General features: G+C 38.0%; 1 protein-coding gene across 1 annotated transcript in view; it reads right to left on the bottom strand.

The window, feature by feature from the left end:
• The window catches only part of COG5 (component of oligomeric golgi complex 5), a 267,212-nt gene that overhangs the window by 234,176 nt on the left and 18,856 nt on the right, over positions 1 to 14,180 (bottom strand). Inside the window, exon 6 of the mRNA XM_043463038.1 lies at positions 1,553 to 1,673. Within this exon, the coding sequence (XP_043318973.1) occupies positions 1,553 to 1,673 (121 nt within the window). The remainder of the gene's footprint in view (positions 1 to 1,552; positions 1,674 to 14,180) is intronic.

The raw sequence follows: 14,180 nt of genomic DNA on the forward strand, positions 1-14,180 counted from the left end.
CCATACAAATATAAACATAATTTCACAGAAGTTCCAATCATAGAAATGTCATTTATAGTGTACATGTGTACCTGTAACAGTGATTACTAAATTATTAACATTATTAAAACATTAACACCAAATGTAGAAACTTTATCTCCCTCTTGACTCTCCTTATTATCAATGCTAGGACTGTCCAAGAATAAACTACAGTGGTGAATGATGAAGACGTGATGCCTCTGAAATTTTTGAATAGCACATAATGTGCAAAGCTTTAAATATTTAAATTAATACAATCCACTTTGAGATACATCTACCATTTACTACACTTTCTCAACAACTCGTCATCATTTAACATTTATAAAACTTTGGGTAAAGCCAAAGCTTCACTGGAAAGATAATGAGCTTATACTCTGCACTGCACCAACTTAGAACATTATGATGAATAACTGTGCCTTAATGAAGAAAAAAGAAGACATCACCATTTGCCTCACAGCATATGTTGTTTCTAGAAGAGATGATAATCAAAATCAAAATCTAGCAATTTTTTATTATGGAAGAGAGTCAGTGATGATATATATAATAAGCCTCGGAATAATGTGTGTTTGCTTTTTAATGACTCTATCACCCTACAGTTTATTTTTTGGAGCACAGAAATTAAATGTGACAAAACAAAAAATAACAGCTGATACTAGGATTTTTTACACTTTTATATTTAGCACATATTGTGAAAAAATCCTGAAGTATTTCTCACTGCTTAAAAATTAACTTTTTATGTAATATATTCCAAGCATACTAAATTACAAGTTCAATATATTCCCAATGATGTGCCTAAGCAATGTATTTGAGCATTATAAACTGAAATGCTGTTGAAGAATGATTTGTGAAGGATATTACCTTTCTATAATCAAAAACAAGCAACAAGCATTACAGTATGACTACATAATTGAAATATCAAAGATAGGAAAATTCAAAAAGAACATAAAATGCACATCTTTCTGATATTCTTTTGGCACAACTACTTTCAAAACACATTCCTGAGAGTAAGGAGACTCTTGATATTTGAGATGGATGTAATCAAGGACTTTCTGAACCTAAAATGGTACAAGTTCCACTAAACACATCCACTTCAGAAAAATTACTGGGTACCCAATGAAAACAAGAAAGTCACAAAGCCTCATTAAAATGCAGGTGTTAGGTGGTTCTTTGTGTACTTAGAAGATATTCAAAATTTTGCCTAAAAAATTATGAACTCCTTCATCATGGACCTTGCAACTTGTTAATAGTCAAAGCTGTGACTGTTAAACCCTCAAATGTTAAAAGGCTGCTCTAAATGTTTGAGAAAGGAATGATGAATGAGAAACGAATTCAAAAGATGTTCTAAGCACCGTATCAACATGAGACTTGTGACCTAAAAAACAGCACTTCTCCTGAACATTTCCCCCTAGGGAATGAAAACTTAAGTTCGCATAAGACCTATACACAAATGTTAAAGTGGCTTAAATTTATAATCACCAAAAACTGGAAACACAAATATCCCTTAACCAGTGAATCAAAGAACAAGAGGACTTACCAAGTTCATTGAGACTCTGAGCAGCTTTTGTTATCTCTCTACTTCCCCCCTGCAGCTGTCCTTGGAGTCTCTTACTGAGATATAAGATGCGAATGATTCTCCGAAGCAAATCACAGGCAACCTGTGAAATGTTAAGTAAGTAAAGTCAATCCATGAAGTTTTATGACTATGTGAATCTGTTTAATCTTTCCAGATGCTAGAGATTCAATGTCCAGGCAAGACAGAGCTCTGACCAATTAAAGCAGAATCAGTTTTTTTGTTTTTTTTTAATATCCTTATGCAGACCCAGTATATAGCCAAGGTTGACAACCACTGGGCTAGGGCTGCTTAGCTTCCCACTACTGTCCCTTACTGTTCCTTAGTTTATTGTTCCTACATCCCTAGGGGAGCAGACTTACTAGACCTTGAAGAATAAGCATGCCCTTAATTGATTCTTCCTAATTTATCACTAATGACTAAATGTAAAAGAGAAAGCTATTTTAAAAACAAACCTATCATTTGTATGTCACCTTCTATTCCCTTTTCTGTTATTACATCCAATCCTGGGTCTTTACCTATCCAAAAGACTACGACATGAAATAATGACTCATGTATTTCTAGACAGAGGTAATCCAGGGTGACTGCCAGGGGAGAATGACATGAAAGGAGATTGATGGAGTAACATATATGTAATTACCTTCAGCTTCAGTGGTGACAATAAAAAAAAAAAGAGACAGTCTATGTTGCTACATCACAGCCATCTTTGCATGATCCTGAAGCTGGATGAAGCAACAACATCTCCCATCTAAGGAGGACAATCCTAACTGGTGGCAATAATAATTAAAAGCCCTAGGAAGACAGGGTCCCTGAGGCGTCAACTATAAACATTTTTTCTGAATGAAACACACATACACCTCAGAGCCACACACAGCCCCACTTGTGCACGTACAACATACACAAATGCACAATCAAATATGTGTTTACAAACATATGTAAATCAAAGCAGCCAAATACTAAACATGTTTACCTGACTGCTTTTCTGAGTAACAACAGTCTGAAATACTTAAAATAATAAAATAATGTCAAGAAAACCCCCCCGCTGAAAACTGGAAGATTTAGGCATCTTAATCTTTTAGTTAAATTTGATTTATTTTCTGAATAGGTCATGGAAGCATATAATTCAAAATTCAAAAGATCAGAAGATAAAAAGTCACCATCATATTTCTATGTCTCAACTATGTAGTCACCAAAAACAACCACTATTGTCACTTTCTTGCTTGTCAGAATTCTATTTTTAGATGTACTATTTGGAATGTAAAATCCCAAGCAATCATTCCTCTTTTAAGATTCTAAACACATCATGAGGAGAAATACCAGATCTTATTTTAGCCTAATCAGCACGAACTGTCCTTCCAGAATTCCATAATACCTAAACCAATAAAGGATATGCCCTCAAACATGAAAGCTTTGAGCTTATTTCTAATGCTTTTCTGTTTAACCATACTTAATCTGTCACCAAGTCTTACTGATTATTCTATTGTTGCATAATACAATAGTTATTTTACCTCTATTCCCAAAAGCATCACCCTAATCCAAATCTTTACCACTTTTATCTTAACACTGTGGTCTCTTGGGTAGCTTTTCAATCTCCTGCTGAAATCCATCTTGCTGGCTTTATCGTCTTAGAAACAGTTTTCAGCACTTTAGCCCCCCTTTTAATAAATTTCAGTGGCTCTCTACTAACAGATTATGTTGAATTCAATAGCATTTAATAAAATCCTCAGTCATCACATCTTAGATAATCTATAAGGCACCAACTCGCACCATTTCCTAATATAGTTGCTTTCACTCCAATCAATTTGCTTTTCTTCTTTATTTTTTATTTCATACTTTTATCAGCAAACATAATACAAACAATTATTCAGCATTGCCAAGAAATGATCTATCAAGACAGAAAAAGACACAGAGGAATCCTGAATGCATTTTACTAAGGGAAGGAGTCAATCTGAAAAGGCTATATATTATATGATTCCAACTATATGACTCTTGAGAAAAGACACAACTATGGAGACAGTTAAAAAGATGAGCCGTTGCCAGGAGTTGGGAGAATAAAGAGTCAAAGTATAGAGGATTTTGAGGGCACTGAAAATACTATATAAAGTATACTATATAATACTATATAAAGATGGATGTCATTTTAGTTGTGTCTGACTCTTTGCAACCCTATGGACTGTAGCCCACCAGGCTCCTCTGTCCATGCGATTCTCCAGGTAAGAATATTGGAATGGGTTGCCACACGTTCCTCCAGGGGATCTTCCCAACTCAGGGGATCGAACTCACATCTCCAGCAGCTTGTGCACTGCAGGCAGATTCTTAGCCACCAAGCCACCAGGGAAGCCCCATAGTGATGGATATATGTCCTTATGTATTTTGCAAAAGCCATAGAATATATACTGAGAGGACTATGGACTTTCATAATGATGTGTCAATGTAAGTTCATCATTTTTTAACAAATGTGCCACTCTGGTGATACATGTTGACTAACAGGGAGGCTATGCATGTGTGGGGGCAAGGGATACATGGGAAATCTATATCTTCCTCTCAATTTTGCTATGAATCTAAACTGTTCTTAAAAAAAACAGTATTTAAAAATATATTTAGATATAATACATACAGAAAATTACATACAGAAATTAAATAAATCCACTTGGAACTACCATGTGGATCAGGAAACAAAAAGTGCTCTACCACTACATAAGCCCTCCATGTGGTTGCTGCTGCTGCTCAGTTGCTTGGCCAGGTCCGACTCTTGGCAACCCCATTGACTGCAACACGCCAGGCTTCCCTGTCCTTCACGGTCTCCCAGAGTTTGCTAGAACTCATGTCCATTGAGTCGGTGATGCCATACACCATCTTGTCCTCTGTCGTCCCCTTCTCCTCCTTCCTTCAATCTTTCCCAGAATCAGGGTCTTTTCAAATGAGTCAGTTCTTTGCATCAGGAAGTCAAAGTATTGGAGCTTCAGATTCAGTATCAGTTCTTCCATCAAATATTCAAGGCTGATTTCCTTTAGGATGGACTGGTTTGATCTCCTTGCAGTTCAAGGGACTCTCAAGAGTCTTCTCCAACACCACAGTTCAAAAGCATAAATTCTTTGGCGCTCAGATTTTTTTAAGGTCCAAACTCACGTCCATACATGCTGCTGCTGCTAAGTAGCTTCAGTCATGTCCAACTCTGTGCGACCCCACAGACGGCAGCCCAGGAGGCTCCCCCATCCCTGCGATTCTCCAGGGAAGAACACTGGAGTAGGTTGCCATTTCCTTCTCCAATGCAGAAAAGTGAAAAGTGAGAGTGAAGTCGCTCAGTCATGTCTGACTCTTAGCGACTCCATGGACTGCAGCCTACCAGGCTCCTCTGTCCATGGGATTTTCCAGGCAAGAGTACTGGAGTTGGTTGCTCCACATCCATATGTGACTACTAGAAAAACCACAGCTTTGACTATATGGACCTTTGTTGGCAAAGTAATGTCTCTGCTTTTTAATATGCTAAGTTTCTCATAGCTTTTCTTCCAAGGAGCAAGCGTCTCTTAATTTCATGAATGCAGTCACATTCTGCAGTGATTTTGGCGCCCAAGAAAATAAAGTCTGTCACTGTTTCCATTGTTTCCCCATCTATTCACCATGAAGTGATGGGACCAGATGCCATTTTCTTATTTTTTTCAATGTTGAGTTTTACACCAGCTTTTTCACTCTCTTTCATTTTCACCAGGAGGTTCCTTAGCTCCTCTTCACGTTCTGCCATAAGGATGGTATCATCTACATTACTGACATTTCTCCCAGCATTCTTAATTCTAGCTTGAGCTTCATCCAGCCCAGCATTTCACATCATGTACTCTGCATATAAGTTAAATAAGCAGGGTGATAATACACAGCCTTGACGTATGCCTTTCCCAATTTGGAACCAGTCTATTGTTCCATGTCTGGTTCTAACTGTTGCTTCTTGACCTGCATACAGGTTTTGCAGGAGGCAGGTCAGGTGTTCTGGTATTCCCATCTCTTGAAGAATTTTCCACAGTTTGTTGTGATCCACAGAGTCAAAGGCTGTGGTGTAGTCAATGAAGCAGATGTTTTTCTGGAACTCTGTTGCTTTTTCTATGATCTGATGGATGCTGGCAACTTAAACTCTGGTTCCTCTGCCTTTTCTAAATCCAGCCTGAACATCTGGGAGTGCTCAGTTCACATACTGCTGAAGCCCAGCTTGGAGAACTTTGAGCATTACTTTGCTAGCATGTGAGATGAGTGCAACTATGCTGTAGTCTTTGGCCACCTCATGCGAAGAGTGACTCACTGGAAAAGACCCTGATGTTGGGAGAGATTGGGGGCAGGAGGAGAAGGGGACGACAGAGGATGAGATGGCTGGATGGCATCACCGACTCGATGGACATGAGTTTGAGTAAACTCCAGGCGCTGGTGATGGACAGGGAGGCCTGGCGTGCTGCGATTCATGGGGTCGCAAAGAGTCAGACACAACTGAGCAACTGAACTGAACTGAACTGATGCTGTAGTCTGAACATTCTTTGGCACTGCTCTTCTTTGGGACTAGAATCAAACTGACCTTTTCCAGTCCTGTGGCCACTGCTGAGTTTTCCAAACTTGCTGACATTTTGAGAGCAGCACTTTCACAGCATCATCTTTCAGGATTTGAAATAGCTCAGCTGGAATTCCATCACCTCCACTAGCTTTGTTCATAGTGATGTTTTCTAAGACTCACTTGACTTTGCACTCCAAAAGATGTCTGGCTCTAGGTGAGTGATCACACCGTCGTGGTTATCTGGATCATTAAGATCTTTTTTGTATAGTTCTTCTGTGTATTCTTGCCACCTCTTAATATCTTCTGCTTCTGTTAGGTCCATACTGTTTCTGTCCTTTATTGTGCCCATCTTTGCATTAAATGTTCCCTTGATATCTCTAATTTTCTCGAAAACATTACTTAGTCTTTCCCATTCTATTGTTTTCCTCTATTTCTTTGCATTGATCACTTAGGAAGGCTTCCTTATCTCTCCTTGCTATTCTTTGTAACTGTGCATTCAGATGGGTGTATCTTTCCTTTTCTCCTTTGCCTTTCACTTCTCTTTTCTCAGCTATTTGTAAGGCCTCCTCATATAACCATTCTGCCTTTTTGCATTTCTTTTTCTTGAGAATGGTTTTGATCACCACCTCCTGTACAGTGTTATGAACCTCCATCCCTAGTTTTTCAGACACTCTGTCTACCAGATCTAATCCCTTGAATCTATTTGTCACTTCCACTATATAATCCTAAGGGATTTGATTTCGGTCATACCTGAATGACTTAGTGGTTTTCCCTACTTTCTTCAATTTAAATACGAATTTTGCAATAAGGAGTTCATAATCTGAGCCATAGTCAGCTCCCAGTCTTGTTTTTGCTGACTGTATAGAGCTTCTCCATCTCTGCTGCAAAGAACATAATCAATCTGATTTCAATATTGACCGTTCTGGTGATGTCCCTATATAGAATCATCTCCTGTGTTTTTGGAAGAGGGTGTTTGCTATGATCAATGCATTCTCTTTCAAAACTGCTAACCTTTGCCCTGCTTCATTTTGTACTCCAAGGCCCAACTTGCCTGTTACTCCAGGTATCTCTTGACTTCCTACTTTTGCATTCTAGTCATGACATCCTCCATCCAACCTCCCTACTTCCCCCAGCCCAAGAGAGACATCATTCTGGCTTTTGTGGTAATCATGTCCTTATTTTAATTTATAGCTTCATCACTGAAGTGTATATACCTAAATGCTGTAGTTTAATTTGGCTCTTTTTAAATCTATATAGATTCCCTTAGCATCTTTTTTCCTTTGCAATCTGCTAAATATGTTGGATCATCTGTCCTATACAGTTTCCCACAGACTGGGTTTAGTTGATTACTGTCTTCCAGTTTAACAAGTCCCTGTATCTTCTATATTCCCTAAACATTAGTGGTTGGATGTAAGCCGCTTCATCAGATTCAGGTTAGTATTCTGGGCAAATTTATTCATTACTGCTGGTAGCAACACCGATACTCAACATCAAAATCCATTAAAACATAATTTACAACAGACAACAGATGTAGAGAACAAATGTATTGATACCAAAGGGTGAAAGAGGGGGTGGGATGAGTTGGGAAGTTAGGAGTGACACATGTACACACTACTAGCAGATCACCATTGAGAACCTACTGTACGGCACAGGGCACTCTCCTCGGAGCTCGTGGAGGCCTAAATGGGGAGGCAATCCAAAAGAGAAGGGGTACACCAGGAGACACAGGAGATGCGGGTTCAGCCCCTGGGTCAGAAAAACCCCCTGAAGAAGGAAATGGCAACTCACTCCAGTTTTCTTGCATGGAAAATCCCACCAACAGAGGAGCCTGGGGGGTTACAGTCCAGGGGGTTGCAAAGAGTCAGACACAATTTAGCGAATAAACCCCCACCACCAAGTATATGTATGGCTGTCACTTTGCTGTACGGCAGAAACTGACAGCAGTATAAAGCAACTATACTTCAATTTATAAAAAAAATAATAGTAATAATTATGACTGCAAAATGGTGTTACTCCAGTTTTATCATTTTGTCTTTATCTGCTAGCATATAAAATGTCTCTATTAGAAGAAGCTTTACCTCATCTATATTAGTTTATCCAGTGGTATTGTTCATACAGAAAAGTAAGAATTATCACTGGGTTCCTTCCATTGGTATATCAACAGTTTATCTTCCTAATAGCCACAAAAGATGAACAAATAAGTTCACTGTTTTGGATATCATTATGAACTCATAGATTTAAAGATAATTAAAAGATGTGAAGTCACTGTAGCTCTTATCCTTACAGGTACTCACCATGTCCCAGTTTTGGCCCTGGGAGCCCCTGAGGCTGATCGCTTCTATGACCTGTCTGAGACTGAGAGGTCTCCTGGGATACAGGTGTTGCAGTGTTAAAACTGACACGGCGGGTCAGCCTAGCGCCTACTCAAGGTGGCTCCTGAATCCTCTGGTGATGACTCTACTTAGTGGTTATTGATAGCTTCCTCGGGATATACAGGTATAAAAATATTATAATGTATATTGCATGTCCCAGATCTGGAATCAAAGATTTATCAAAGAAGCCCTGATTTCCTTTAGAAGTCAGCAGCATTTGAAGACCATGTTGGGGGAACCAGATCTGCTCATTTCTGAGACTTCGGAGTAGACATAGTTAGGAAATGTTGAAATTAAAATACCACATAAATATTCATTTGCTTGATTCCACGATACACATAAAACAGTCCTAGATTAACATTATACATATATACAAAAATATACACATATGATGTGTACACTATTTTAAGATAAAATTAGAACATCTCATGAGTTTACATTGATACTTCCACTTAAATAGAAACACAGAGTATTTACTTAATCTTCTAAATTACATCTGTAAATTATTTCTTCCACAGAGACTCCTGGCTCCAGAGATATCAGAGATAACAGAATTAGAATATGTATAATTATTCATTTGCATTGCTGCATGATACAAACATTACCTGAACTCCAAATTGAAACTACAAATAAAAACATGACTGAAGAAAGTTTAAAAAAACTGTTCCCCACATACTCTCCCCACAATGTCTTACAGTTGAATTTTATTTGTCAAAACATACACCCAGGGACTTCCTTGGAGGTCTAGTGGTTTGGAGTCTGCCTTTCAGCGTGGGGGACGGCAGTTCGATCCCTGTTAGGAGAACTAAGATCCCACATGCTGCAGGGCAACTAGGCCCATGCACCACAACTCCTGAGCCTGCTCACCTCAACTAGAATGAAGCCTGCGCACCACAAGGAGACATCTCACGTGCCACAAGACCCAATGCAGCCAAAAATAAACAAATAAATATTTTTTAAAAGTAACATACAGCCATTACATACTACTTTATATCCCTCATTTAAGCCTCGTTCTTACTGTCATTGCTAGTTTTTACTTGGAAGCTTCTCTAGTCATTTTGATTGTCTCAAGCATATCATCTATCTGAGTCCTAATAAAAGGTTATAGGAGCAAAAGTCCCTGGATTCTATGAGGACGGCAATCTCTATAAATCAGTTCAGCTATTAAATCCATTATCTTTTGCTGCATAAGAAACCAGCCCAAAACATAGTGGTTTAAAACGATTTGTTCTTCCTCACAACTCTGTGAGTCAGGAATTCAGGCAGGGCTCACGCGCTTCGTGTGGCATCCCCAGGATTACTCACTCTGCTACCCCCTGCTAACCACAAGGCTTCCCTCCCCGTCGGTGCCTCGGCGCTTCTCTGCCTTGTCTCCCCACCACCAGCATGTGCCATCTCACACCACGATGGTCTCACAACGACTGGACTCTCAACGGAGCGGCTCTCCCAGAGCACAGACAAGCTGCTGTGCCCCTTGAATGCTAGCTCCCAAACGAGCCCAGCGTGACGCCCCCCACAGCGGTTCTCCCGTTTTGCTATCCTGCCTACTCTCAGTGCTTTCAAAGTGTTTAGAGACACTGGCGTCTTATGCTGCTGTTGTTATCGTCCCTCTTCCTTCCTTCCTTCGTTTCTGGTATATTACTTGTTTAGTGGATAATTATTTATAAAGCCAGTTACCTAAATCATCAAAACACAGAACAATGCAGATAAAATTATTTGACATCATTATCAATTGAAAACTAAAAAGAATCCTATAAAAGTATATGGTGAAAACCACATACATGTAAAAAACATGAACATAAAGAGAAAAGGTTTTATGAACCCTTTCCTCCTCCTCCATATCAACATTTTCTCAAACTTTCTTACTTATATAATTTCAAACTCAAAAAACTAAATTAAAAACCTTAAATTGGAAAGCTAATATATGTGACTTAAAAAGTAAAATGATAAAAAGTGAAAAAAATTAAAAAGATAAAAAAACTTATATGCACAAATGTGAATTATACCCCAATAAAGCTGTTGTATTTTTCAAAACATGTGATTAAAAGTGTTAAAAACATAAGATTTGAAAGTTTAAAAACTCATTTTCTTATATAACATTAAAGTTAAAAAAGCTTATATATTCTATGTAAGGGATAATAAGCTCTTAAATTTTCCTTTCTGAAAAACTCTGAGGCAGTTCATAAGCAAACAACGTTACTAAAAAGAGCTAAGACAGAGATGATTCTTGGGGTGATAATTAAATTCAACTCATGTTTTCATGTATATAGATGAAGTCAGAAGCTTCTGCTCAGAGAAAGAAAAAGCCTTCTGGAAAGAGTGAAGTGGGGATAAAAAGCAAAAAAAAATTAAAGGTAAAAGTACTTTCTTCTAATTGAGGGTACAGCATAGTGATATTATGTTCAAGGCAAAAACAAGTTCAGAGCTATTTCTTTCTTCTTCTTATATCACATGCATTTAAATGAATTAAGAGCTCAAAGAATAAAAAGATTAAACAGGAACATTAAAGTTTCTCCAAAATTTAAAATGGAAATGTCTAGACAAAGTAAACAGAATAAAAATGGTTAAAACATAAATAAAATTCCAAAGAGCCCTTGGACTTCAAAGCAGTTTGAATTTCCATGGTGAACATCCCTCTTACAGGTAAGACTCATCCTAAGGTAGGAATCAATTTAAGAAAAATTAAATACTAGAAATAAAGATATCAAAATGTACCTGGCATATTTTTCTTTTCTTTTTCTCCCTTCTTCTCTTTCTTCCTTTATGATAAATTTACCAGATACTCAGCTCAGTTGCTGCTATACAGTAGCATAGTATTTTTTACAATAAGAGTATAGAAAATAATGCTAATAAATATAAAAAGTGTTTATTTTAAATACAAATAATCCTGACCTCACACCAACATAACCATAAGAATAAAAGCATTCATAAAAGAAACTATCAGTGTCACAGAATCACAGCATTTTAGAGCTGGAAGAGAATTCACAGCTCCAGCCCAAACTCTCACCGTATAAAGATAACACACCACTAAGAACAGCACAGCAAATACAGTAATTATGCAAAGTGAAATGTGTATTCTAACCTTATTGTGGTAATCATTTTACAATATACACACCTACCAAATTATCACACTGTGTATCTGAAATGTACACATTATATGTCGATTGTAATCTCAAAGCTACAAACAAAAAACTACTAAAGTTTGTTCGTGACCATGAAGCTAGAAGGATGAAGAGTGTAGTCAGGTCTCATAACGCCTAGTCCAGTGCTCTTCATCCATGCTTTACGAACCTAGATTTGATTTTAACTTTTCTACCTACAAGCAAGTGTCTGAAAACCAGGAGTCATACTTTCTACTTTTTCACATATTCCATAGAATCAAAATCACAAGAATACCAAATTTAACGAAAGAAACTCAGTCTCAGTCTGAACACTGCTGCATATTAGCTATATGAACTTCGGCAAGTAACTTTCAGAACCTAAGTTTTTATTCACCCATAAAGTGATGAGATATTTAACTTCTAAACACAATTATTGAATTAGAATACTTGAAATTTTTCATCAAGTCCCACATAAATTTGAAAAAAAAATTTTTTTATCATGAATACCAAGTGAGGTAGCAAAAATGAGATTCTTAAAACTTACTGTCAAAAGACTGTACTAAACAGAGGGGAAACAAAGTGCATGATGCTGCATTTCGTAACCATTTAATATGGTACATAACACTATTTTACCACTTCCCAGGAGGCACCAGTGGTAAATAACCCGTCTGCCACTGTAGGAGACATAAGAAATTCAGGTTTGACCCCTGCATCAGGAAGATCCCCTGGAGGAAGAAATGGCAACCCACACCAGTATTCTTGCCTGGAGAATACCAAGGACAGAGGAGCCTGGCGGACTACAGTGCATTGGGTCACAAAGGGTAAGACAGGACTGAAGCAACTTAGCACACACACGCATCAAACACTGTGCTAAAGTGAAAGATTCCTAAAACAAACCAGAGGAAATCTACAGATTACCTTCAAAAGACCAGGTCAAAATGACAGTTTCTCAACAACTAAACTGGAAGCCAGAACAGAATTGAGTTATATATGACACATATAGAAAGTAACAAGGAAGGGAGGGAGGAAGGAAGGAAACAGAAAAATAACTTAAAAGGGACCAAAAGATTTGAAAAGACATGTCTCCAGAGAAGATACACAGTAACCAACAGGCACAATAAAAGATGCTCAGTATCACCAGTCACTTGGAAAATTTGTATCAAAACAATGAGATACTACTTCATAACTGGTAGGATGGCTATATTAAAAAGAAAACAAGTATTGGCAGGAAAGGAAAAAATTGAAACCCTCATACAGAGCTGATAGGAATGCAAAATGGTACAGCTTCCTTGGAAAACACTTTGACACTCCCAAAATGTTCTTTTTTCCAGCTATATTGAGATATAATTGACATACAAGGCATAGTGGTAGAGAATCCACCTGCCAATGCAGGAGATGCAAGAGACCCAGGTTCAATCCCTGGGTTGGGAGGATCCCCCGGAGAAGGAGATGGCAACCTGCACTAGTACTCTAGCCTGGAAAATTCCATGGACAGAGGAGCCTAGCAGGCCACAGACCATAGGGCTGCAAACAGTCAGACATAACTGAGCAACGAGCCACATAATACTGTTTAGGCATATGTACATGATTTGATACATCAAAATAATAAACGAAGAGTTAGCATATGACCTAGCATATCTCAGATACATACCCAATTTTAAAAAATGTACATACAAAAACTTATACACAAATGTTTCTAAGAATTCTTACTCATAATAGCCAATAAAAGGAAACAACCCAATTATCAACTGATACATAAGTAAAATAAATGGATAAACAAAAATGTGCCGTATCCATACAATGGATTATTTGGTCACAAAAATGAAAGAAGTATTGACACATACTATAACGTGGATGTGGGAAAACCATTAGACCATTCAGGTATGACCTAAATCAAATTCCTTACTATTATACAGGGGAAGTGACAAATAGATTCAAGGGATTAGATGCGATAGACAAACTGCCTGAAGAACTATGGACGGAAGTTCGTGACATGGTACAGGAGGCAGTGATGAAGACCAGCCCCAAGAAAGAAATGCAAAAAGGCAAAATGGTTGTCTGAGGAGTCCTACAAATAGCTGAGAAAAGAAGAGAAGCTAAAGGCAAAGGAGAAAAGGAAAGATATACTCATTTGAATGCAGAGTTCCAAAGAACAAGGAGAGATAAGAACACCTTCCTCAGTGATCAATGCAAAGAACTAAAGGAAAACAACAGAGTAGGAAAGACTAGCGATCTCTTCAAGAAAATTAGAGATACCAAGGGGACATTTCCTGCAAAGATGGGCACAATAAAGAACAGTAACGGTATGGACCTAACAGAAGCAGAAGATATTTAGAAGAGGTGGCAAGAATACACAGAAGAACTGTACAAAAAGATCTTCATGACCCACATAACGATGATGGTGTGATCACTCACCTAGAGCCAGACATTCTGGAATGTGAAGTCAAGTGGGCCTTAGGAAGCATCACTACAAACTAAGCTAGTGGAGGTGATGGAATTCCAGCTGAGCTATTTCAAATCCTAAAAGATGATGCTGTGAAAGTGCTGCACTCAATATACCAGCAAATTTGGAAAACTCAGCAGTGGCC

Source organism: Cervus canadensis, chromosome 3, assembly GCF_019320065.1.
Source record: "Cervus canadensis isolate Bull #8, Minnesota chromosome 3, ASM1932006v1, whole genome shotgun sequence".
NCBI lineage: Eukaryota > Metazoa > Chordata > Mammalia > Artiodactyla > Cervidae > Cervus > Cervus canadensis.